Source organism: Myotis davidii, unplaced genomic scaffold (assembly GCF_000327345.1).
Source record: "Myotis davidii unplaced genomic scaffold, ASM32734v1 scaffold116, whole genome shotgun sequence".
In the NCBI taxonomy this organism is placed as follows: domain Eukaryota; kingdom Metazoa; phylum Chordata; class Mammalia; order Chiroptera; family Vespertilionidae; genus Myotis; species Myotis davidii.
This window is the reverse complement of record NW_006290632.1, coordinates 605,364-632,809: the sequence shown is the minus strand read 5'-3', so window position 1 is coordinate 632,809 and position 27,446 is coordinate 605,364. Positions and strand designations below refer to the sequence as shown.

Sequence of the window (27,446 nt, the reverse complement as noted above, 5' to 3'; positions counted from 1 at the left end):
AACAAGGGGAGGGGAGAAGCCCAGGTGGAGAGTCAGCTGAGACAGGTCCTCCCAGTCACACCCACAGCCCTCTCCCCTCACTGCATTCCCACGCTGCCCTGGGGGTGGCTGCTCAGGATGGGCTCCAGGGCTGGGAACACTTTACCACAAACCACCACGCCCTCTCCTCCCTCCTGAGCAGGGGCAGACTCCTCGCGGCATGGTAAGGATGAATCCTCTCCTAAGAGCTCCATCATCCCAAGACTTCCACCATTTTCAGTCCAGCAGGCACCTCTGAAGTGCCAACCCCATCTGTGGAGAGAATTCAAGCCTTTTTCCAGCAAACCACCCAGACCCCATGTGAGCCACTGGGTTCTAATTTTGAGAATCAGGCCAAAATCAAAGAACCGACACAAATTTCACCTGGAGGCGGCTGAGAATAAAATGTATCTAAAGGGGATTGTTTGGGGAGCTGATTCCAGCTAACTCACTTCTCTTTGCCATCCAGCCACATCATTCGCTTATGCAACTAGCCTACGCATCGCCTCTTTCTTGCTATCATGTTTCTAGGATACAGATAATATTTTCTCCAAGAAGACTGTTAATCAGTAAGCAGAGGTGCCTAACTTGGTTATTTAAAACCTAAATACATTCACCCAGATCAGAAGTCTCATTTAAAGTCAAAATCTTTTAGGGGTCCTGGTCTGACCTTCCTGCCCAGCAGAGTGTCTGAATCCGAAGGAGGACAGGGAGGAGGAGAGGCAGAGTTTCTAAAAATGGCTCAGCTGGCTCCTCGTACTTCTTACTAAAGAATATCTGGAAGCATAAGCAAAGTATGTGGATTACATTTTCAGTTTTAAAAAATGGAAAAAATGACATAGTATAATATATTGCATTGTTTCCACATTTTAATCTTAAGGTTAGATGTTTTTATTCACTCTCTAGAACAATCACTCCTCTCCTCCCCTAACATGGGAATATTATAATAGTGGTTTGTAGTTCATCCTGGGGATTACAATAAAACTTCCCCTAAGAACCTGGAAATAAGGCTGATAAGAGCAGTCTCTGATAAATAAATTTTAAGATCAGCACAATGACCAAGAAGATAAAGTTACCTTCAAGACAAAGAGTGGCTCCAGGTCTAGAAGACCTAAGAGTACACTTACTGACTGCAACCCTTACTAAAGAAGGAGTCACACAGAAATGGGGAGAGCGGGGAGGAGAACCAGGCACAGCCACCTACAGAAAGAAGAGCAGATTCTCCCAGGCAGACTCCCCAGGCAAGCTCTCCAAGACTTCTGAAACAGACACTCCCAGATGGACAGTAATGCTCCCAAGCACTTGGATTTTAATTCATCCAATGCCTTTGTCCTAATTCAGTCCGCACCAAGAAGCCTTCCCCATGTGACATCAGGTGCAAGCCTGTATATGGGAGAGAAGGCACTGACCATACAAACTTGGACTCATCTATCCAACAGGTGAACTGAGCCCACACCAAGTAAGGTTCTTGTCCTAAGCAACAGAGATACAGTGCAGAATTAAACATTTGAGGTCCTTGGGGCTAACACAGATAAGCAAACAAGAGAACTGCAGCTAGTGAAAGGAACCATCCTACAAAATAAGCTGAAAAATGGGCTAGATAATTGCAGGAAAGGGGGATGCATGTTTTAAGAAGAGGTATCAGGAATAGCTACATTGAGATATAAAACATCTCACTAATCAAAGAGAAAGATGTAAATTAACCATCACTCTGCCACTCCACTACAACCACCAGCCAATCAGGAGCAAGTATGCAAATTAACCCAACTAAGATGGCAGCAGCCACAGAGCTGGAGTGAGCAGGAGGCTTGGGTTGCCTCGGCAATGGAGGAAGCCAAGCTTCCCGCCTGCCCTGGCCAGCCTTGGGCTCCACTCAAGGTTACAAAGTTTCACTTATAGAAGATAAATAAATCCCAGATACCTGCTTCCTGCCTTGGCCTCCACTCAAGGAGGCACTGAAAAAAGTTTTTTGAACGACTGGGAATGACTGGTCACTATGACACACCCTGAAAGCAGGAACTGCCCCCTGGTGGTCAGTGTGCTCCCACAGGGGGACCTCTGCTCAGCCACAAGCCAGGCTGATGGCTACCAGCACAGCGGTGATGGCGGGAGCCTCTCCCGCCTCCTCAGCAGTGCTAAGGATGTTCGACTGCAGCTTAGGCCTGCTCCCTGCTGGCAAGTGGACATCCCCCGAGGGCTCCTGGGCTTCCAGAGGGATGTCTGACTGCCAGCTTAGGCCCAATCCCCCGGGGAACGGGCCTAAGCCAGCAGGTGGACATCCACCGAGGGGTCCCAGACTGTGAGAGGGCACAGGCTGGGCTGAGGGACACCCCCACTGAGTGCACAAATTTTTGTGCACTGGACCTCTAGTTTGATATAAAACCAGAGGCTGACTCTACTCTAAGCATTTTCCAAAAACATTGTTCAATAAAAAAGATACAACTGGCCCAAATGGAGTCATTTGTTCTAAGTCCCATGTCACCAAACTGAGACCTAACCTAACTGCAGTTGTAGCTTCTCAGGAATATAATCTTAGTCAGTCAGTCTGGAATTTCCTGATCAGCACTAGTGAGGTAATCCACCTGGTTAGACCCCTTTTACCCTCTAAAATGAGATGCCCTTGCCTGAAACAATCCACTCTTTTCCTGTCCCTCCTCCCTTTCTGCCTATAAAAGCCTTCCATTTTTCTGCTAGATGGGATGCTGCTTGATTCATGAATTATTGAATAAAGGCAAATAGATCTTTAAATTTACTCAGTTGAACTTTGGGGGTTTTTAACAGCATTTTTCAAGTAATTTTTTTTATGTTATACATCAACACAATGGTAGAGAAGACTATAATGATTTAGAGCAAGCAATGTGAAAGGGTGTGTGAGGAATGTAGACAAGTTAGATAGGGGTAGGTTTTTTTGTTCTTACTCTTCACCAAACACAGCAAAGGCCCCACCTTCCTCCTAAACTTCTCCAAGGCTTATGTCTCTACATGTTAGAACTTGTCTGCACCTCTGGCTGACTGTTTGATGAGGATCCAGAATCTGCCAGGCAAAGACAGAGGAAGAGAAAAGGCACAGGGAACAGGAAGAGGTATGAGACAAGAAGAAGCCTAACATTTCTTTGGAATTTCCAATATGCCTGGAGCTTTATGAATAATGGGAAAGTAACAGGAAACATGGCTAGAGAAGCTGGCAGAGGCAGAGCCACAGAATGAGATTTTTTGTTTTATTGTAAGCTAATAGGAAGCAAGGGCCTAACATGACCTGATTTACATCTTTAATAGATCCATTGGCGACTGTGTGGAGAATGAACTGCAGGGTGGCAGAGGGGCTCCAGAAGAAGCCCAAGCAGCAGTGACCTTTCTGAGGGGGAGGGGGGTTTCTCAGAAGAGAAGGCAGGGGCAGCAGCAGTAGTGCTGGGGAGAAGGAATGGCTTCAGGGCACATTTCGGAGATGGATACCCAGAACTTGTTAATATACATATACATATACATGGGGGGGGGGGGAATCATGCAAAGAGTGGTAACTTTTACTGAAATTGGGAAGACTGGGGATGTGGGGGAGGCATGGGGAGGGGAGATTAAGAGCTTGTTGATGGGCATATCAGGTTTGAGATGCTCATTAGAGACATAAGCAGAAATATCAATTAGGCAGTTGGGTAGGGCTCATGGGAAAATACCGGAGTGAATCTACACATTCAGAAATTATCTGCACCTAAATAGACCCTTAAAGTCATGATATTTCCATCCCTGTGAGAGTTGTTTTTTTTGTAAACCAAAGACCTGGTGCACAAAATTCGTGCACTGGGAGGGGGGGCTGTCCCTCAGCCCAGCCTGCACCCTCTCCAATCTGGAACCCTTCAGGGGATGTCTGACTGCCCACAAGGATCAAGCCTAAACCAGCAGTTGGACATCCCTCTTACAATCCAGGACTGCTGGCTCCCAACCACTCATCTGCCTGCCTGCCTGCCTGCCTGATTGCCCCTAACTGCTTCTGCCTGCCAGCCTGATCACCCCCTAACCACTCCCCTGCCAGCCTGATCAACACCTAACTGCTCCCCTGCCAGCTCGATTGGTCCCAACTGCCCTCCCCTGCTGGCCTGGTCGTCCCCAACTGCCCTCCCCTGCTGGCCATCTTGTGGTGGCCATCTTGTGACCACATGGGGTGGCCATCTTGTGCAAGGGCGTGATGGTCAATTTGCATATTACCTCTTTATTATATAGGATTATTATATAGGATTAGTAAATTGAGAAATTCACGAAGGCAGAAGGAGCCAAGTTGGGCCTGCCCCTCTGCTTTGCCTATGAACCAGGAAGTCACAATTTGATTCCCCTTCAGGGCACATGCCCAGGTTGCTGCTCAATCCCCAGTAGGGGGCATGCATGAGGCAGCTGATCAATCATTATTCTTTCTCATCCATGTTTCTCTCTGCCTCTCCCTCTCCCTTCCTCTCTGAAATCAATAAAAATACGTTTTTTTAAAAATGCATCGCAGTGCTTATTTGGTTGAATAAGGAAATATCACACAAATAAAGGGGAAACTTTAAGCAGATTAGGAGTCCAAAACTAAACCCTAGTTTAGAGGCGGCCACAACTCAGTGACCAGAGTTGATGACTTTGTACTCTATCATTACAGAATATTTGAGAACATTATAAGAGAATGATGGTTGTAAAAATCACTTGATGAAATAAACATAAAAAAGTATTAATAGAAACTCTAGAATTAAATTAACATCAAATGATTTCAATTCATCCCTTTAAGTCATTGATTAACTACCACTATGCGATTGTTGTCTTGACCTCCTACATTGCTGGGGCTTTTTTCTCAGCAGAGGAGACAGATATACTGGGGGACAGAGCTGGATAGAGGCAGGTGTAAGATGCTTTCTACTGAGGCAGGAAGGTGATAGGTAATTCCAATGTGAAAAGATAAGCAAATCACCTTAGAGGTGGTTGCTCAAACACTGAACATAACCTTGGTTGATTTTACAAAGACTTTACATTCCTACTTGGAATAAAAGTTTTCATTTTCACTTCAGTGTTATTGAAGTAATTAAATGAAGTAAATCGACACATTAATGTTTCTAGGAGCCCTTAACAGCATTTTTAGTGAAGTCTTTTAAAGAGATTTCCATTTTCTCCCCATTCTCCTTTATCATTTACCATTTTTTTATCAATTTATGTTTTTATTTCTTTTCCCCTTCCTTCTTCCTACCTTAACTTTTCTTTCTTTCTTTCTTTTTTCTTTTTTTTTTATTGCTTAAAGTATTACAAAGGGTATTACATATGTGTCCATTTTTCCCCCCGCCCTAGACAGTCCCCTAGCCTCCCCTATCCCCCAGTGTCTTATGTCCATTGGTTATGCTTATATGCATGCATACAAGTCCTTTGGTTGATCTCTTACCCCCCTACCTCCTGCCCCCCAATCCTCCCCGGCCTTCCCACTGCAGTTTGACAATCTGTTTGAGGCAGCTCTGCCTCTGGATAATAGAGACCATTATAAACTTTTGAACAATAATATCATTTACCATTTTTTCTGTGTAAATCTGAAAGACTTTGGAGAGCAACAGTCAACTTTTCTTAAAAACCCAACCCTGTATTTACTTATGGGAGCTACATGGAAGGGTAGCATTAGAGGAAACAGGAGAGGGGTGAAGTGGAGCCCCTGACCTCCATTTCACTCCACCCCACGTTGCCGCAGAGCTGCCCCTTTAACTAAAGGAGCTGTGTTCCTGGGCTGAGACACATTCCTCCCTGCTGCCAGAGCGGGAAACCAGCCAGGCCTGCATTCCATTGAAGCTGGTTCCTAGCCATTTCTGTTCCTAGCCCTTTAGTGCTGTCTCTTTTTCAAGAACCGGTGAGAGCCCAGTCAGCTTGGCATCCTGGCTTTTCTGTTTTCTCTTTCTCCTCAGCCCCTCCTTTCCTCTCTTGGACACTCTTTACTGTGGCAGCGGGGTCCCGAATCCCCTGAACCAGCCTGAGAAAGCGGAGCCAGCTCTGCTTGCTTTCTCTTACCTGCGCATCTTCCCTCTCACCCTGATGGCTGCATAAGACATTTGAATGTTAAGAGTCAAGAATCTGCTTGGTCTTTGGTTTTCTCTTTTAAATATATTTTTTATTGATTTCAGAGAGGAAAGGAGAGTGAAAGAGAGATAGAAACATCAATGATGAGAGATAATCTCTGATCCGCTGCCTCCTGCATGCCCCACACTGGGGATCGAGCCCACAACCCAGGCATGTGCCCTGACTGGGAACTGAACTGTGGCCTCCTCGTTCATAGGTCAAGGCTCAATCACTGAGCCATGCTGGCCAGCTGGTCTTTGATTTCAAAATTATTTAGGATTAACTGTTTTAGGTAAAAGAATTCTCCTTAAGATCTCATGTAACTGACTAGAAATGTACACTGGGGTTTGGGTCCATTGCCCTGATTAGTTATAAACCTGCCTTGCGTTGCTAGTCATTGACCTGAACATGCATTTTTCTCAGGGACCTGGAATAGAGGAATGGCTATGGCAGGGCAAGAGTCACTGTATTTTGGGGTCCCTAGGTCAAAATCTCTATTATAGCACCCTTTACTAGCAATTTCATTTCATTATTATCAACAGTCAGGCTTGTTAATGCCTCTAAAAGCCCCAGACATTTTTCAATGTCTGAACCGGGGGTCCTCAAACTACGGCCCGCGGGGCACATGCAAATACAAATATTGTATTTGTTCCCATTTTGTTTTTTTACTTCAAAATAAGGTATGTGCAGTGTGCATAGGAATTTGTTCATAGTTGTTGTTTTTTAAACTATAGTCTGGCCCTCCAACAGGCTGAGGGACAGTGAACTGGCCCCCTGTTTAAAAAGTTTGAGGACCCCTGGAGACTCTGAATTAGATTAGTTGTTAAAAAGGAACTGTTGCCCGACACGATGAACTGTGCCTGGATGAAATGACTCATTCCAAAAAGAGAGCATTGCCCTTCCCTATTGCGCCAGGACCCACTGTGCGCCATAGCGGTAGCATCCATCCATCAGGAGATAATCACAGCCACATACACACACACAGCCACAGCTCAGTTTGAGGTTTTACCTATGAGAGTCTATTCATTAAAACTTTTGTAATACTTTATTCTCCCCACTTTTCTGCATTATCCCCTAAGGTCAGTTTTATTCTAGACACTCAGCCCATGAAGTAAAATCAGGAGAGAATTCTGTCCATGTTTGTCTACAAAGATAATGTTTCCACACCGGTCATTCTGGGAAAGCTGCTTAAAGACTTTTCTCACTGAGAATGACAGAACTCGGGCTCTACGTGCCCCAGCCCTTTCAGTCTTCCGTCTGGAGTGGACCTGAGCCCAGAAACCTTCCTTACCTTTAGTTGAACTAGATGCACATCCACATGCTTGCTGTCTGAGTCCTGCTGGACTGAGTGGGTTAGGTCCCGGACTCTCTCGGAGGTCATCCGGAGCCAGGTCTCAATTTCAGGTAAGTGAAGGACAATCTTCCAGTCGGCCCCTGTATGCAATGGGGGTGGCTTTTCATACTGCTGGTCAGGATCCATATCCTTCACCGCCTCTTCTCCCTCACCCTGCTCCACGGTGGGTGTCAAGTTGATGGCCATGGGTGAAGCGTCAGTCGCCATGGGATCCAGGTCCTGTGACCTCAGGGGGGAAAGTGTCACACTCATGGTTAACATGGAGAAGTCTGAGCCTTACTTCTTTCCAAAACAGCTGAAAGGCAAGAGGAAAGAAGAAAGCAAGAGTCAGACAAGATTGCCAAATAAAGAAATGATACTTCGCAGAAGAAACGGGATTTCTAAATTAAGCCAGATTTCTAAATTAAGAAACCATAGCTCGTAGCAAAAACAGAAAGAGGTGTTTTAAGTTTCTACACAGTAGCCCCAAGACCCAGCCTGTAATAGGAACACAAACCCATGTGGTATTGCCTACCCCAACATCGATTCTCTCCTCATTCCTTAGTAACAACATCCTGATTTTCAGCTGTGCCTATTCCTGCCAAGAATTTAAAAGTGCATTCCCTATCTCCATCATAGCTAGGTGTGGCCAAGTGGCTATGTTCTGACCAATGAGATTTAAGTACTACTCCTGTGTAGAAAGTCTGGGAAAGCTGCTTAAAGAGAGTTGACTCAATTATGAGGGGCTCCCTTTTTGCCCTTCTGCTTTCCCCCATCTCCTAGCCTGTAACGTGGACTTCCAGTTGCCATCTCAGACCAGAAGATGCCCCTGAGTATGTCAGACAGAGGATGGTAGAGCCAAGTGGTAGGAACATGAATCCCACACGATAACGAGCGACTACTGGACTGCTGCCCTGGACTTCTTTTATTGTGAGAAAGACAAACTTCTGTCTTGTTTAAGCCACACGAGTGTTTGGGGCTTTTCTACAAGCATCCAAGCATCATTTTGATTACTGAAACCAATATATTCAATACATGGGATAACAAGAGAGGGAACATGTTTGAGCTGGTGAAAACAGTGTGCTGAATCCAGGGAAGGCTGCTCCTTTCTATGATTTGTTAGATAAATAGATATCATGTAGTAATTCCAAACCTTTACTTTCCTGAAAAGTATAAATCATGGCCTATATAGAATATATCTATAATTAATTAACTCTCAACCTAAATGAAATTAGTATTCGGTCATGCTGAAATTTTGAGCCTCTGGAATTTCAAGAGTAATAAGCTGCTCTTAAACACATAACATTAAAATGTTAATCAAATACATGAAAAATGATATAAGTGTAGGTCATAATAAGGTAAGGTTACTTTTTAAGATAAAGTTGATAAGATAAATTATCTAGCTATGTAAAAGATAAATTACCGGTGTATTATAAAATAACTTTTTGGCTTTGTACACTGAACATTTTAAATAGACATTATTTTTAATTTCAGGAGGTTTTTTTACTCAAGACAATGGGTTTCATATACTTTTAAAAGACTTTTTCTGGTTCTACACATTCAAGACACTTTATAGTTCCTTTCATCTAAGATGAAATATAAAATTAAATGTGATTATTAGAAAGTAGCCCATATGTCTTTAGATTCTGAATATTTACTTAGTGTCAACAAAAAATTCTTTAACGGCTCTGGCTGGTGTGGCTCAGTTGGTTGGGCATTGTCCTGGGCAAGAAGGGGTTGCCAGTTCAATTCTGGGTGAGGGCCCATGCCCAGGTTGCAGACTCGATCCCAGGTAAGCGGATAAATGTTTTTCTCACATCGATGTTTCTCTCTCACACACACACAAACTTTTACTCTCTCTCTCCCGCCTCTCCCTTCCTCTCTATTTAAAAATCAATAAACATTCTTTATAAAATATTTTACCTACAAAAATGGGAGAAGGAGGTCAAGAAAGATCCCAATTTGACTAGGAACGTGTAATTTTCACAATCCCAGAGAAAGAACCTGATAATACGAAGGTTAATACGGTTTCTAGTGCAAGGTCACAGAACTGGGGGTAAATAGCGGGGACACAGTGGTTCCCCTTTCTAAGAAACTAGACTCATCCAAACAAGAAAACTAAATGGCAGGGTGGTGTACAAGGAGCTCTTTAAGTTACACCCACACCCACTCGCCCTTAGACACCTGCCCAAGAGCCCTGCATAGCTGATAAATGATGCCTGGTCACTGTGTTTTCTCTGAAACTCCTAAATCAAGGCTGCGCCTTCACTGGAATATACATCATACTGCAAAGTAAAGAACATGTCAAAGAATTGGCTCAGTGCAATTTATGTCCCAACATACGTTTCTATAAATACCATCAGGCTGTGCACCAAGCAAGCACAGTGCAGTTTGTGAGATTTAGGGTAAGATGCTCCACATTTCTGGGTCCCAGTTTCCTTGTTTGTAAAATGACAAACTTGGCCTCCATGATCTGTAAGATCCCATCTGTCACTAAAAATCTGTGATTACCTATTTATCCAGAAATAACAAAACTACTAGAAATATCCTGCCTGTACTGAGAGCTGTGTAGCTACTAAGCAATAGCCTTCCATTTTACCAAAGCACACAAACAGCATCAATAGAATTGTCCTACTTAATGGGAAGAAAGAAATTATCACCGTGCAAACACATTTTGTAAATCATTATTTACACATTATGTGTTGCTAATTCTTTCCGGAGGAGCAAATATGGGAGATTATCCCCTCTGAGAGCTTACAATTTAAGACTGACAACACAAACATATGTGGTTATATAGATAACAATAAAAATAATGTTAAATAAAACCATAGCTGTGTGCATCACAAATGAGTAAATGACAAACAAACCTTACATTCAAGCTGCCAAAACAAAATTTTTCTGCATTAAAAAATTTCAACCTGAATGTGATGTCTCTATATTTAACTCATCAAACTGTAAACAAGAAAATCTCCTTAACCCAGAGAACTAAAGCACTTTACTCAAGTTTTATTTTAACTTCTGTCTATTTACTTTCCATAACATATAACTTTGCCACTGAAAAAGAAATATCACATGTGTCATAATAGCATAGCAAACCTGGGAAGTGGCATAAATTTGATTAGCTACCAATGTTCATGGAAAATAATTACTATAAACATTTAATTATTAATTCTAGTAGTTCACATTTAAATTACCACCCTCAGGTAAACAAACTTTATTTCTGATTTTTACAGTCACATCTGATTTAAAAGGTAAAGTTTATAATTTAAAGGAAGACTGTTTCACATTTTGAAGACTTATAGTAATATCTTTGTGTATATTTTCCCTGCCCTTTTCACAACTATTCAAGCTTGCTTTCTTGTCAAATTAATTCTCCCAATGGAATGCAAATAAATAGTAGGAAATTCAGCATAAGTCTATGTGTTCTTCTAAGTACTATACATTTTGTATTCTTCCTTTACCAGGCATCTTGCAATAAGATTTCTTGCTAGTCACCGAGAAATTAAAAAAGAAAAGGTCAGTAGACAACTCCTGAAGGTGCAAATGAAAGCACTGATTCGGTGCTTACAGGTACCCACCCAGTTACAACTCTGACTCCAGAGCTGTGAGAGGACAGATCAACCAGCACCCGTGACCTCTGCCCCCGCCCCATCAAATGCTTATCTGTGGCCACCTTTCCAGCATTAGAGATAATACCACCTTTATCCCAGCTACTGTTAAAAATAACATAGATCAGATTCTTTCATTTCCACAAATCCAAAGAAGATTCAACATTTAAAGTGTAAGAGCTGAAAGCAGTACAGATTTTAAAGAGTAATATTTTGTTTTACGCTATGGAAAAGGTTTTCCAATCACACTCTATTATCGTATAGAAACAGAAGAAACATACCACAGATTGCTTCCTAACAAGGACTGGTTCTGCTATCTCCCTGACCGTCCACAGGTGGTGAGTCGAAACCTGACATTAGCAGAATACATTCTATTTGAACACAACACGTTTAAATCAGGAGAATGTTCCTCTACCAAACCAGCAAGCAGAAACTGCAGCTACACAGCCATCAGAGCTGCCCACCCTTTCTCCCTTCTCTTGTGGTTTTCTCTCTTAAATAAAAGAACAGGAAAGCGGGGAATCTGCCGATTGTACTCACTGTAAATGCTTTTGTCCCTAAAAGTCCTTCAGGATTAAACGCCTGGCTCCTCCCTCTCTCCCCCCTCCGGTTCTCCTCTCGTGGCCAAACAAGCTAGAGACCAGCGCAGGTCTGTAGGGCTGCAGCTTCAAACACCCTCAGGGGCCTAAATCGCTTACAAAGAGAGGGCTGCTATGCTGTCCCTTTTTGGAAGCGAATGTATAAGCTCCAGGCCTGTGCAGTTACAGGCCGGCTTTTGTGAACAAGCAGTGATAAGTGAGCCAAGGAAAAGGAGACAGTTGCCAAAACAAGGATCACTACGGAAAAGAATGGGTGGAGGGAGCACATCCAGTCACTGTTTAGGGCAGTGGTTCTCAGCCTTCCTAATGCCGCGACCCTTTAATGCAGTTCTTCATGTTGTGGTGGCCCCCAACCATACAGTTATTTTCATTGCTACACATTGAACATAATTAAAGCACCGTGATCAATCACAAAAACAATATGTAATGATATAGGTGTTTTCTGATGGTTTTAGGCGGCCCCTGTGACAGGGTCGTTCGACCCTGAAAGGGGTTGCGACCCACAGGTTGAGAACCGCTGGTTTAGAAGAATCAAGACTGTATACCCCCAAAACTGAACAATCCTAACACAGAATAAGTAACTCTGGATATAACTTAATAGTGCTCTATTAACATAGCCAGCTGACAAAGCCAATCTGCGTTAAACAGCTTCAAGCTCTCTCTCTTTTCTTGAGAAGAAATTGTTTTTGCCAAGCAAGAGCATCATTGTGTGTATAGTTTGAGAGGCAGTCTTATCATTAAGCAAATCAAACCCAATCCTACATGTAGTCTTTCCGTGCTCTGCTTACTTCTTCGAAAGCAAGTGAGAAATGAAAGCATAATTCTAGCCAAAATGAGCAAACCTGCTTTCTATAAAGCACATGTTGTTAAACTGAGGTGGAGAGAATTGTTAGGCATCACTAAGTCTCCATTTTTTCTCCCTCTTCATTTTTGCTTTCCTATGTTCGTAATCATACTTCACAGAAGCTATTCATAGAGACACTGAATTTTGAAAGAAAAAAAGAGTTACACCGGAATGTTTTTATTTTTGTCTGAGGTTAGTGCTCATGTTGACTGCAATAAGGAAAAAGAAATGAGCTTGAGACATGCATCCTATATCTGATTCCAGAGTCTAGAATCAGGTTCTGCAAAGATAACACAAAAACACATTCAGTAAATCACTTAATTAAATGTCCTGGTTTACCTAGATGAATGAGGCCCTAATTCATCACCTAATTTTATGTTTTACTGTATACCTACCTTCCTGGTCTCTTGTAAGGCTGAGAGTTAGGAAATTTTAAGCTCTTAAAGAAGAGGGCCAAAGACCTCCTGCCAGATATTAAGTTAAATTTGTACTTGGGGGGTAAAAGGAGAGTGGCTTTTGTAAGATGCTCCTAAAGACGTTTGCACAAACACAGTCTGTTTCCTCCTTCTCCTTGGCCCCCGTCTCCTCCCCACCCCACACCCTCTAGAACTCAGCTGTAGTAACACGGGCTAGTGAGATCCCTGAGGAAACCCCAGATCAGTCTCACTTTCTAATCCTCCCACATAACAGGACAGCCTGCAAGTGGATATCAGTGAGAAGGACTTTAAGCTCTAAGTGAGAGGAGACAGCATGAAAATAGTGAACAGTGGGGCCCAGACATTTCTACAATTTAAAAGATCTTTTCAGTGATATCACTGATGTTACCTTTCTGTCATTTCTCTCCCTTTCCCCCGTTAATGTCTTTTGTGTGCACTGTGCCCCCAGGTGGGTGCTGACCACATCCTCCTAATCACACAGAGCCCAGGACTCTCTCCCAGGTCCCCCTCAATCACCACTAATTTCATGCCCAGAGCACAGAGTCTTCTGTCAGCCATAACACACTTCATCAATCATCTTCCTTGCTTAAACCCTCCACCTACCCCCGTGCCCCCAACCCACCACCCCAATTATTCAGGTCCTTCTCCTGCGGCAGGGACCCCCAGGTTGACTCAGCGAGTCGTCATACCGCCTGTGTTTTCTTTCCCTCATTACAGCAGCCAGTTCCTGTCACTCAGATTCATTTGGCTGCATCAGCCAGTCAGCTGCGAACAGTGCCCATGGTCATGAGTATGTGGACCTGGACTCAGTGAACACTAATGAGTGTTCCTATTTCTCACCCCCACCCCAACTTGCTAACAATCACCTTTGAGCATTAGGCAGCCTCTTGAGAAGCAATGGATCTGTAAAACTCTAAAACATAATAGATGCAGTTGTTGCTTTTGTCAATGCTATTAACACAAATTTAAAACACACATATGTGTGGGAACCTCACATAAATGAGAGAGCCAGAGACCCCCAACCTCTGGAGAAGAGAGAGGCTGGAGGTTCAATCAATTGCCAGTGGCCAATGATCTAATCAATCATACCTACGTAATAAAGCCTCCATAAAAACTCGAAGCACAGGGTTCAGAGAGCCTCCTGGCTGGTGAACAAAAATGCATCCACATGCTGGGAGGTGGTACACCCCAAAGTCCATGGGGATGGAAGTCCTGTGCTCAGGACCCTTCCAGGCCTCACCAGATGTATCTCTTCAGATGGATGTTCATTTGTACCCTAATATTCTTTGTAATAAGGGGTGGTCTAGTGAGTAAACTGTTTTTCTGCCTTCTGTGAGTGGTTCTGCAAGTTAATCCAAGCTGAGGAGGGGTCATGGGAACCTGAGGAGGGTCTAATTTGCAGCCAGTCAGTTAATCAGACCCACGGGTAACCACAGGGACTGGCCATTGGCATCTGAAGTAAATGAGGGAGGGAGACAGTCTCTGTGACTAAGCACTTACACTGGGGGATTTGACACTGTCTTCAGGTAGATAGTGTCAGAATTGAGTTAAATTATAGGACAACCATCCACTATCAGAGAGTTGTGGGGAAAACTACCACTCACTTGGTGATCTGAAGTGCCAGAGGTGTAGTATTGAGAGCAAAGGAGACACAGAGGAGTGTCTTTTTCCAAAATGGCAACACTGGATGCTAGAAAACAATTGTATCCTTTAGGAAGGAAAAAGAAACCTAGCATAGAATTGTAAATCAAGAATAATATAGAATTACTAGAGGCCTGGTGCACGACATTCGTGCACTGGGGGAGAGGGCCCCTCAGCCCAGCCTGTCCCTCTCGCAGTCTGGGAGCCCTCAGGGGATGTCCAACTGCCACAGAGGCGGGAGAGTGCTCGCCAGCCATGTGGCTGAGCAGCACTCCCCCAGTGAGAGCGCACTGACCACCAGGGGGCAGCTCCTGCATTGAGCACCTGCCCCCTGGTGGTCAGTGTGCATCATAGTGACCGGTCATTCTGCTATTTGATCAATTTGCATATTACCCTTTTATTATATAGGATAATCAAATGTTAGGACAGAATAAAGGTATTTTCAGATATTAAGCTCACAAAAAGAAAAATCACAAACACTTTTTATGAGATACCAGAATCTCTCTAGATACTCTCCCCCAAAAAGAGAAAGAGACATTGAGAGAGAGAGAGAGAGAGAGAGAGAGAGAGAGAAGAAAAAGAAAGACATGGTATGTAGAAAGCAGAAGACCTAACACCCCATGGTGATTAAAAAGGGGAAACTCGCCCAGAGTAAGTAGAAGGAAGGAAAAAATAAAGATCAGAGTGGAAATAAATGACATAGAGATTTAAAAAAAAAATTACAAAAGATCAATAGAACCAAGAGCTAGAATAGCTGCTAGATCTTTGAAAGGATTAACAAGATTGATGAGCCTCTAGCCAGGCTCACCATGAAACAAAGAAAGAGGACCCAAGTAAACAAAATCAGAAATGAAAGAGGTGAAGTAATTCAAAAATACTATGAATAACTCTACTCCAACAAACTGTACAACCGAGATTAAATGGACATATCCCTAGAAAAATACAATTTTCCAAAACTCAATCAGGAAGAATCAGAAAATCTGAATAGGCCAATAACTACCAATTAAATTAAAGCAGTATTAAAAAAAAAAAAACTTCCAGCAAATAAAAGCCCTGGTCTGAACGGCTTCACAGGAGAGTTTTACCAAACATCCAAAGAAGAACTAACACTGATCCCCCTCAGACTATTCCAAAAAATTCAAGAGGAAGGAACACTTTCAAGCTTTTTCTATAAAACCACCATTACCCTAATCCCAAAATCAGATAAAGACATTATAAAGAAAGAGAATTATAGGCCAATATCCCTCATGACATAGATGCTAAAATCCTCAACAAAATATTAGCAAATCTCATTCAGCAATACATGAAAAAGATCATATAACATGACCAAGTGGGATTTATTCTGGGGATGCAAGGATGATACAATATCCACAAATCAATAAACGTGATACATCACATAAACAAACTGAAAGACAAAAACCACATGATCGTATCAATTGATGCAGAAAAATTATTTGACAAAATCCACCACCCTTTTTTGATGAAAACTCTCAGCAACATGGGAATAGAGGGGTCATACCTCAACATAATAAAAGTCTTGTATGACAAACCTCTACCCAACATCATACTCAATGGGAAAATACTAGAACCATTTCCCCTAAGAACAGAAACAAGGCAGGGATGCTCACTTTCACCACTCCTATTCGACATAGTATTGGAAGTGCTAGCTATAGCAACCAGACAATAAGAAGAAATAAAAAGTATCCAAATTGGAAAAGAATCAGTGAAACTGTCATTATCTCCAGATGATATGATATTGCACATAGAAAACCCTAAAGACTCCATCAAAAAACTACTAGATATAATAAATGAATCTGGCAATGTAGCAGGGTAGTAAATTAACACCCAGAAGTCTAGGTTGTTTTTATACACCAATAATAAACTCACAGAAAGAGAAATTTAAAAAACAACCCCATTACCATTGCAACAAAAAAAATTAAGATACCTAGGAATAAATTTAACTAAGGAGGCAAAAGACTGTACTCAGAAAACTACAGGATATTTTAAAAAGAGATAGAGAAAGATATAAACAAGTGGAAGAATATATTGTGTTCGTTGTTAAAATGACCATACTACCCAAAGCAATCTATAGATTCAATGCAATCCCCATTAAAATACCAATGGCATATTTCACAGAACTAGAACAAACTCTCCAAAAATTCATATGGAATAAAAAAAAAAATCCCAAAATAGTTGCAGCAAACAAAGTAAGTGGGATCTCAATGCCAGATATCAAGCTATATTACAAAGCCACTGTTCTCAAAACTACCTGGTACTGGACAAAAACAGACATATAGACCAATGGAACAGCACAGAGAACCCAGAAATCGACCCAAGACATAATGCTCAATTAATATTTGACAAAGGAGGCAAGAGCACACAATGGAGTCTCTTCAATAAATGGTGTTGGGAAATTGGACAGATACGTACAAAAAAAGAAATTAGAGCACCAACTTATACAGAAAAATAAACTCAAAATGTATAAAGGACTTAAAAATAAACTGGGAAACCATAAAAATCTAAGAAGAATCCATAGGGAGCAAAATATCAGAAGTATCTCTTAGCAATATGTTTACCAATACATCTCCTAGGACAATGGAAACTAAGGAGAAAATGAACAAATGGGACTACATCAAAATAAAAAACATTCGCAACGCAAAAGAAACCATCAACAAGTGAATTTTCCAGTTTCAGAGTGAGAACATAATTTGCCAATGATACCACCCATAAGGGTTTAATCTCCAAAATTTACAGGTATCTCATGAAACTTAACAAAAGGAAGATAAACAATCCATTGAAAAAATGGGCAACGGACCTAGATAGACACTTTTTGAAAGAGGACATACAGAAGACTGAAAGACATATGAAAACATGCTCAAAGTCACTAATTATATGAGAGATGCAAATCAAAATGACAATGCGCTATCATCTCACACCTTAAGAAAGGCTATCATCAACAAATCAACAAACAAGCGCTGTCGAGGATGTGGAGAAAAAGGAACGCTCGTGCACTGCTGGTGGGAATGCAGACTGGTGCAGCCACTGTGGAGAACAGTATGGAGTTTCCTAAAAACACTAAAAATGGAACTCCCATTTGACCCAGTAATCCCACTTCTAGGAATATATCGCAAGAACTCAGAAACACCAATCAGAAAGAATATACGCACCCCTATGTTCATAGTAGCACAATTTACAATAGCTAAGATTTGGAAACAGTCTAAGTGCCCATCAGCAAATGAGTGGATTAGAAAACTGTGGTACATCTACACAGTGGAATACTATGCTGCTTAAAAAAGAAAGAACTCTTACCATTTGCAACAGCATGGATGGACTGGAAAGCATTATGCTAAGCGAAATATGCCAGTAGGAGAAAGATAAATATCACATGATCTCACCCACTTGTGGAATATAATGAACAACATAAACTGATGAACTAAAATAGATCCAGAGACAAAGAAGCATCAAACAGACTGTCTAGCCTCATACAGAAGGCAGGGGAGGGTGGGAGATGAGGGGGTCGGGGACGGTAAGCCTGGGAGGGGCGGGGGGGAGCAGCAGGGAGAGGTCAATGGGAGAAAAAGGAGACATACGTAATATTTTCAAAAATAAATAAATAAATAAATAAATAAATAAATACGAAAATTCCGGGTGGAAACTGTGTACCAAGTAAGGAGAGCATTCAGTCCAAATTGGAACAGGTCACAAGGCTCTCATAAAAACTGTGTCAGACAACTTTGAGAGAGAAAACCTGATGTGAATAAGCATATCTACCTAGAAGTATTTTATTCAACTGGTGGAGAATTAGGGAGTTAAGTTAGAGATAAATACATAGAACACTGAGCAAATAATCATTATAAACTCCAGGAAAAAATACAAAGTTTTACAAAAATAGAACAGGAAAACAATGTGATTTACCTAAAATTGCAGTTACTTATTCTTAATAATAAATGATAAATGTTGATATAATCCAAATCTCACATAGTTTTACAGGAAGAATGGGGTGAGGGATTGTGTGTATGTGCACATGTGTACACAATGGACCCTTGTGAGAGACAGTGTGAGAGAGATTTTACAGGAGGATTTGGGGGAAGGGGATTGTGTGTGTGTGTGTGTGCACATGTACACCTGCATCCGTGTGTGAGAAAGAAATGTGGTGGGGCAACAAGCTAAATACTCATCTTTCATAATGAGAAGTCAATGAATAAAGATAAGAGAAAAAATACTGAGGAAGTAGCCCCTGAGTTTGATCATATTAAGAAAAAAATGATCTGTGAGTTGAAGGTAGAAGTATATATTGTATTGTTTCAAAATGAAGGTAAGTTACCAAAAGAATCACCTAAAAGATGAAAAGTAGTTGCCTCTAAAGAATAGGAAATGTAAAAGAAGAGGGTGTGGGGACTGCTGGTTTCTAAACCTCAGAACTACTTGATTCTTAATATTTTGTGTACAAACATAAAAATTAAAATTGACTATATTAAAAAATGAAAGAGCTTCTTAATTTCAGGATGGGGCTTTAGTACTCTCGGGTACATTGAATATTTCAAAATAAGAAATAGGAACATAAGGTACATTAGTTCTCAAACTTAATGAAAATGATTATTTTTATTTGTTTTGGTAAAGTATTGCAGAAAACTGAGTAGGTACACTTGGGTAAAATGTTAAGTTCAAAAATGTACCTACAATCTTCCTAAAACACATTTTTTAATATAAAATGTTCACTGTGACTTAATTCAATGTTTGTTTCACTCAAATAATCCCTTTAAGAAAGAACTGCTTCCTATGAACTAAATCTGATCTCATTAAGAAAGCCAGAGGTGATTAAGTGATCAAGTTGAAGGTCAGGCTATTTCATTGTTTATCCCACAAATAGATATACTCTGGACTGAATAACTTTTATTTTTGAAGACAACTAAGTCAGGCTGAAACAAATCATGAACTTAAGCCAAATCTTTCAACTAACCTGACATCCGATTTTGCTTTTGATGCTGCAACATGAGAACACATCAAATAACTAGCACACTGCTATTCTCACATAAACAGCAGGCATTTTATGGGGGATACACTCTCATAAAAACCAGGATTTTCAAAAGCATTATTTCCTACTCGCTATTATTTCCTAGTCACCCCAACATCCCAGACATGTAAAAGGGATTTTCTTTAGTAGATTCTGATATGAGATTGCAAATACTCATGGGAGACAGCAAAGGCTCTTAACTATCAAAGGTCTGATGTGATCAGAGATCCTCCCTCTGAATGTTGTTTATTACAGAAAAAATAATTGAAGTTCTGGTATTATGTCTGCTTTTTAAAGAAATCATTTCAGCAAGGTAGAATCTATTTATTTCAAATATTTCACAACAATTTTGCCTAAAACGCGTCAAGTTTATTAAATACTGTTCAAGCACTTCTGCCCAGTCAGCCATCTAAGTTGAAGGCAAGTGTCTGATAAAGTATGACTTGTTCTGACATGAATTGGTGTTTTAAAAAATAATTCCTAGAATAAAAGTTAAATATCTTGAACCTTCAAAGAAAAATAAAACACATGTTTTCTAGTGAAAAGTAGATAGATAGTACAAGCCCATAAATATTTTGTTCTGTGTATGCTGGTAGACAATAAAAGCATAAGGCATAAATCATCTTAGCATAACTTCATCTTCATCTTCATTGAATTTTTGTCTTTTTCTCAATAAATTATTTATTATCTTGCTTAATGAAATAAACAGCATTAATAGAAACTGCTGAGTCAGAACTAAGACATAAAAGCCTTTAAAATAGACCTTTAAAAAATTAGATTAAATATTACAAAATGTTTTGCCAGATTTTCCTTTCAGCAAAAATGGAAAAACCGATTTAAAAAAAAAAAATTAGGGGCCCCTTTAAATCACAGAAGTATAAAGGACAGAAGATACTGACCACTATAACAGGCCAGTCCATACACTCTCCCCTCTGCCATAGAGTACGAAAGCCTAAGTTTAAACTCCCTAGACATTTGGTCTTATCACTTACCACTAACTAAGCTGTGGTCATCATCCAAGCATATGAACATTATCCAAGAGTGGCTGTCATCCAAAAGTCAGGCAGATCTTTGAAAGCTTTTTAGTTTTTATATCTTGCTTTGTTAGCAATAGTTGCAATTGATGTGACACTCAGACACAATTGGTCCTTCTCCAACAGGCTCTAAAAGTCACCCATTTATAATTTTTCAATTAATGCTTCACAATCATATGACACAACTATTTTGGTCTTACTTAGTCATTGCAGCCAAATACAATGAATCTCAGACAAATTCTGCTTTCAGAGCTTCTATCCATTGTGCCCTTTGCCCTGATCCATCATCATTGTTAACAGTCTTGTCTGATTCAAACATTAATTTGGAAGGACCTTTGAATGAGTTTCCTCAACAAGAAATGTTACTTCCTGTGCCTGAAAATGAACAATCCAGAATATTGCATTCATGTACAGCTGACTCAGTTTTTAGAGTAAGTGCATTCTGAATGACTTTTAATTAAGCTAGAGTTTATAAGGAGAGTTTTGTTTTATTTCATTTTTTAACATAATATAAAACACAAACAGCTGAGAGAATATGATTTTTTTCTCTGCTTCCACCAAAATGTGTGAAATAACATGAAAATTTTTAAAAAGACAGATTTATAAGGAGGAGGAATATATTACTCCTGCTCTCTTTTGGTTACCATTTGCATGGAGTATCTTTTTTCATCCCTTCACTTTCCACCTATATGTGTCCTTAAAGCTAAAATGGGCCTCTTACACACAGCATATTGTTAGATCTTGTGTTTTTAATCCAGTTAGCTACTTTGCATCTTTTGATCAGATAATTTAATCTATTTATGTTTAAAGTAATTACTGGTATGTAAGGACTTGCTATTGCTATTTTGTTGTTTTTTGACTGTTATTTTAGTTCTTTGTTGCTTTCTTCCTCTCTTATTGTCTTTCTTTTTTAAAAAAATATATTTTATTGATTTTTTTTTTTTTACAGATAGGAAGGGAGAGGGATAGAGAGTTAGAAACATTGATGAGAGAGAAACATCAATCAGCTGCCTCCTGCCTCCTCCAACTAGGGATGTGCCCACAACCAAGGTACATGCCCTTTACCAGAATCAATCCTGGGACCTTTCAGTCCGCAGGCTGACGCTCTATCTATCCACTGAGCCAAACCCATTAGGGCTCTTATTGTCTTTCTTCATGATTTATATTTTCAGTGTAACTACTAAAAGTTTTTTTATTGTGGTTACTATGAGGCTTAATAAAACATTTTATAGATGTTTACAGGGTTCAGAAGTCTATTTTAAGCTGATAATAACTTAATTTCAACCTCATTTTAAAAAACTCCATGCTTTCCTCTTCTCCCCACATTTTATGCTATTGATGTCACACTTTATTTTTTTATATTGTGCATCCATTATCAAATCATTGTAGCTATAGTTATTTTTAATATTATTCTTTCAGCTTTTATACTAAAAATAAAAGTGATTTACACACCACCATCACATTATTAGGATTCTAAATTTGGCTATATATTTACCTTTACCAGTGAGTTTTGTTTTCATGCAGTTAGTGTTCTTTCATTTGAACTTGAAGGACTTTCTGGAATTTTTTGTAAGGCAGGGCTAGTGGTAATGAACTACCTTAGCTTTTGTTTGTCTGGGAATATCTTTATCTCCTTCATTTCTGAAGGACAGTTTTGCCTTTAAGGCATATTTCTGTTTGGTTCTTATGATTTCTATTTCTTTATTAAACTCATTTTGTTCATGCCTTGTTTTCCTGGTTTTGTTTAGTTGTCTGTGTTTGCTTGCATTTCATTCACTGTCTTTACGAAGATTATTTTGAATTCTTTGTCAGGCAAATTATAGATCTCTACTTCTATGAGACTGGTTCCTGGAGCTGTATTAGTTTCCTTAGTGTTGTCACATTTGCCTGATTCTTCATGATCCATGTAGCCTTGCACTTTTGTCTGTGCATTTGCAGGAGCAAACACCTCCTCCAGTCATTTCAAGTAAAAACCTCCTCTCTATTCCTTGGTTGATAGGATGACCTCCAGAATCATGTTTGGAGCTGATTATGAGGCTGCAGCAGGGGATACAGTGAGATCAGTGGTTGGCAGTCTTGTTACCAGGGCCTCATGTGAATGTCACTACGTGGATAAGGCTGTCTCAAGTACCTTGTTCAGTGAAGTGGTGCTGGAACAAGTATCCACTTCAGGGTCTACAGTTGTGTCTTCAGAGAGTGGGCCTATTATCAGATGTGCAGCAGGTGTAGCTCCCACCAGAACCCTGGGACCCTCATCACTGGATGGGTTCCTGGGTGGGAACGTCTGGCCCTTGAACATGGTTATTTCAGGTTCCACAACCAAGACTGAAGTCTGCCACCTGGCCCTGGAGCCATGGACAAGCCTGTCTCCTGCCAGGTGCCTGAGCAGGCTGGACTGGTCCCTGACTGTGACTAGAGGAGCTAGAGCCAACTAAAGTGCCCTTTTGGGATCTTCAGGGGTACAGACAAGAGAGTCTGCCACTTGGTCTCTGTGCCAGCAGAACTGCTGGCCGACTAAGGGTATGAGGGGACGGGTTCAGAGCCCTTTCAGGATCCCCCAGTGCACACATGGGAGTGTCTCCCACTGGGACCCTGAACCCTCAGAACTGCTGGCAGGCTGACAGGCCATGGCTGTGAAGAAGCTGGAGCCACATATACAGTCCTTTCAGGGACCCCAGGGATACAGTGAGAGTTTCTCCTGCCTACCCACTGTGCCAACTGGCCTGCTCATGGACTGTGGCTGGCAAGGGGTTAATGCAGTGGTTCTCAACCTTGGCTGCACATTAGAATCACCTGGGAATCTTTTTAAAATTCTGATTTCTGGGCCTCATCCTCCGGAAATTCTGTTTCTTTGTTATGGGGTGGGGCCACAACATTAGTAACAAAGAAACAGAATTTCCAGAGGATGAGGCCCAGAAATCAGGATTTTAAAAAGATTCCCAAGTAATTCTAATGTGCAGCCACGGTTGAGAACTACTGGGCTAATGCCTAGTATGAGGCTCTCTCAGGATCTCAAGGGATGCAGACAAGAAAATATCTTTATGAGGGAAGAACATTTAAACTATCTATCTTCATGAGGAAAGAACATTTTAAAATAGTATCTTGGGTTCAGAATATGAAGCAGTCATTTGAATTAAATAACACTGATTTTTATTACTCAAAAAGTAATCAAAAGTCTTAAAATAACAAAGGCAATTCTTAAATACCTACTGAGCATTTGTTTAGTTAAGGCACTGGGGTACATACAGTGGGGTACACACAGTTAACACAGAAATCACTACACTAATAACCTTGGGAAATGCATAGGCATCACATGCAGGATGACATCCAATAGCTAAAGAGGATCTTCCTCACCTGTATATTGCATTATAACTCTCAAAGAATTCATCTTCAGTCCCTTCTTCTTGTTGTCTCTTATCACCACTTATTTGTGTCCATGAAATATTTAAAGATAAAAATTTCCAAAATCTCATTCTTAGATTGTAATTGGATCAATTCTATTTAAAACTGAACTGGGCTAAGGTGTTTAAAAATAAAAAAAGTATTTACTTCTGCTACAAACTAAACATATATCCAATTTTAGTTATCTGAACAAAGATGAGTTTAACTCAGTGCATGGATTGGTCTGGTAAACTATTTGAGATCATTTGCTCCCTAGGGCAAAACTAAACAGAGATCTGAACAGCCCAAAAATGTCACTATGGTCACTCTCTCCTTGTAACTTGTCTATAAAGTGAAAGAACTTCAAATTTTTTCTCATCACTTCGTGTCATCTTAATGAACTATGCCTAGAGAATACTGATAAAATATATCAGTGTATTCATTCGGCTGACAAACTTCACAAGGTGATCTGTGTCAGCCAGCAGAACAAAATGTTCATAGCAGAAGATACGGAGATTCTACATGAGCATAGATAGTAGCCAGAGCATCATTTCCCAAAATGTGGCCCACATAATGCTGGTCCTATGATGTCCTTATACACAACGCACATTGCCTCCTAGGAGTCTTCAGAAAGAAATTTTTAATTTTGTTTAATCCAACATTTTCCAAATATTTTTCTGCAGTAACAGAACTAGTGCTCCCTGAGACACTTTTGGGAACACTGCTCTAGAAAACTCCAGGTATTCTTTGTATATAAAAGGAGTGTGGATTCCAGACCTCACATAGCCAAAAGCAAGAAGCCTTTCCTACCCTGCCTCCTGGCCCTTTGACATCGGCAGTGCCCAGGCCACCCAACCTCAATCTACCAGCATTAAAAGGAGAAAAGACTGCAAGTCATGCCTATTTTCCCATTTGAATTTACCTTTTAATTTCAAATCTGTATCTCTCATTCTGTTTTTGATAAGCTTATGATCCTTTCAATATTTTCCTTTTTTAAATGTATTGATTTGAGAGAAAGAAGAAGGGAGGGAGGGAGAGAGGGAGAGAGAGAGAAAGACATCAATTTGTTGTTCCACTTATTTAGGCATACATTGGTTGCTTCGTGTGTGTGCCCTGATCAGAGATCAAACCCACAATCTTGGCGTATTGGGACAAAGTTCTAAACAACTGCTTCCCCACCAGGGCCCCTTTCAAGATTTTCTTTGTTTCAGACTGGGACCCTTCATCTAGTCTTCTAGATATTGGCTACCCAAATCTCTGACTAATTTCTGACACTGGTATTGTTGGTGCTCAATGTCTGCATTTTCCCTTTGATGTTCTGCATAGACCTGTCAATTTAGGTCTCTACTTTGGGCTCATCCTTCTTCCATGGAGACATGGAAATCCAACAATGTTCCTTGCAGCTTGGATTCATCCATCAGTCAGTGAAGAAATGCTTGAGGTACTTCTTCTCTCATGGAGATATTGTGCTAAAAGCTGTGTTGAATTCAATGGAAAGCATTCTGGCAGGGACCTTCACTCTGAGTTATTATTTTGGGGATAAGTTAAAGTAGAAAGCAATGGAGAAATTTGCAGTTCAATAATTGTGAGGTTCCCCTATCCCATAGATGTATTTAACAAGAATTTAAGAATGGCTTGCCCTAAAAACTTTTGCTTTAGTCCCTATGACTATCCCTCACGTGTTTAATACTATCCTGTATAATAAAAGCATAATATGCATATCAACCGAATGGTGGAACAACCAGTCCGTAGGATGGGGCCAGCAAGCAGGAGGCGCCAGGCCAGCCAAGGCACATGCCAGCAGGCAGAAGAAGTTGTCGGCGATTGGGGGCGGGGGGGGAGGACAGAGGTGGCAGCAACCAGCAGTAGAGGGGTGACGAGGGTGGCAGCATCCCCTGATCAGCCCCTGAGGGCTCCTGGATGAGGGACAACCCCCCCCCCCCCAAGTGCACAAGTTTTCACGCACTGGGCCTTTAGTTCTTATATATTAGCTTTGGGTGATCAGGACAAGCTATTAAAAAGAAAGACAATTCAAAGCAGTTCACTCATAAGGACCTGGATAGCCTTCACAGTAGAAATCTAGAGACACTGTATATAGAATGGAAAGTGTAGGACTGATTGCCTTGTTTACAATGAAAACCTCCAAATGTAGGAGAAACCAAGATGGCGGCATAGGTAAACACCGAAAATTGCTGCCTCGCACAACCACTTCAAAACTACAACTAAAAGACAAAACAGACATCATCTAGAACCACAGGAAGGCTGGCTGAGTGGAAATTCTACAACTAGAAGGAAAGAGAAAAGCACACTGAGTCTCAGAGGAGGTGTGGAAGTAAAGTGCAGAGGTACGGAGGCAGAGGCGCACGTGGAAAGGACTGGCAACGGAGGACGCCGGTGTCATTTTCAATCGGGAGGGAGTCTCAAGCTCCCAATGGCTCTGAACTCCAGTTCCAGGTGAGTCTCTGGAGACCCAGACTCATATGGGGAGAAACTGGACTGTCTGGCAACGGGGGCCGAGGTACGGAGGAAGAGGCGCACGCGAAAAGGGCTGGCAAGGGTGGATGCCGGTGCCTTTTTCAATCGGGAGGAGTCTCAAGCTCCCAATGGCTCGGAACTCCAGTTCCAGGCGAGTCTCTGGAGACCCAGACTCATACAGGGAGAAACTGGATTGTCTAGCAGCGGGCGGAACTCGAGGGTGGCTTTCTCTGAGGTGCTTGCAACGATTACCGCAGGACACTGAAATGGGACACAGAGACCCGGGGGCCTCTTAGGGCAGGGCTGAGGATCAGCCGTAGCTTTTTTGCTCCACCCTGGTGATTCCCTGAGACCCCACCCCACACAAGCTGCTAGCAGAGGCTTTTGCATATGAATAGGCTGGCCGTTTGAGGTCTAAAATTACCTAACAAATTGCAGCTGGGTCAGAGAGATTCAGAACATCCAAAAGAAGGCCCAAGGCCCCACAGCAGCTTGCATTGCTTCACAGCTGGGCCTCATCTGAGTACCTCCAAACCACAAACAAGGAAGAGGAATCTGCAGATCTCTCCATAGCTCCTGCTGGGTAGCCTCAGGCAGAGCCTAAATTAGCACCTCCTCAGTGATCCAAGAGCCAGTGTACTCAGTGGTCAGAGTGGGACCATCCAGATTACAACTCCTCAGATCCATAAGAGACACACTCAGAGGGCAGACTCAGTGAGTGCCAAAGCCCCACTGAAGCAAGTCCTGCCCCATAAGTGTGTCTCCAGTGCAGAAGTTCTCCCACTGTAGACACAATTGGTCCTCACAGCCAATTGGCCTGGAGGTCAATTCCTACTAGTGATACCAACAGCAATCAAGGCTTAACTACAACAAGACTGTGCACACAGCCCACAAAGGAGTGCATCAAGAGTGTCTGCCTCAGGTAATTAGGGAGGCTGAACCACTGGGCCCTACAGGACACCTAGCACAGAAAGCCATTCTATCAACACAGGAAAGCACAGACCTTGG

The 27,446-nt window shown here is 41.4% G+C and overlaps 1 protein-coding gene across 2 annotated transcripts in view; it reads right to left on the bottom strand.

Annotated features, from left to right (window-relative positions):
• The window catches only part of AKAP6 (A-kinase anchoring protein 6), a 493,527-nt gene that overhangs the window by 383,699 nt on the left and 82,382 nt on the right, over nucleotides 1-27,446 (bottom strand). For both annotated transcript variants that reach the window (XM_006763650.2, XM_006763654.2), the window contains exon 2: nucleotides 7,364-7,721. In XM_006763650.2, the coding sequence (XP_006763713.1) occupies nucleotides 7,364-7,687 (324 nt within the window). In that variant the 5' untranslated portion in view covers nucleotides 7,688-7,721. The remainder of the gene's footprint in view (nucleotides 1-7,363; nucleotides 7,722-27,446) is intronic.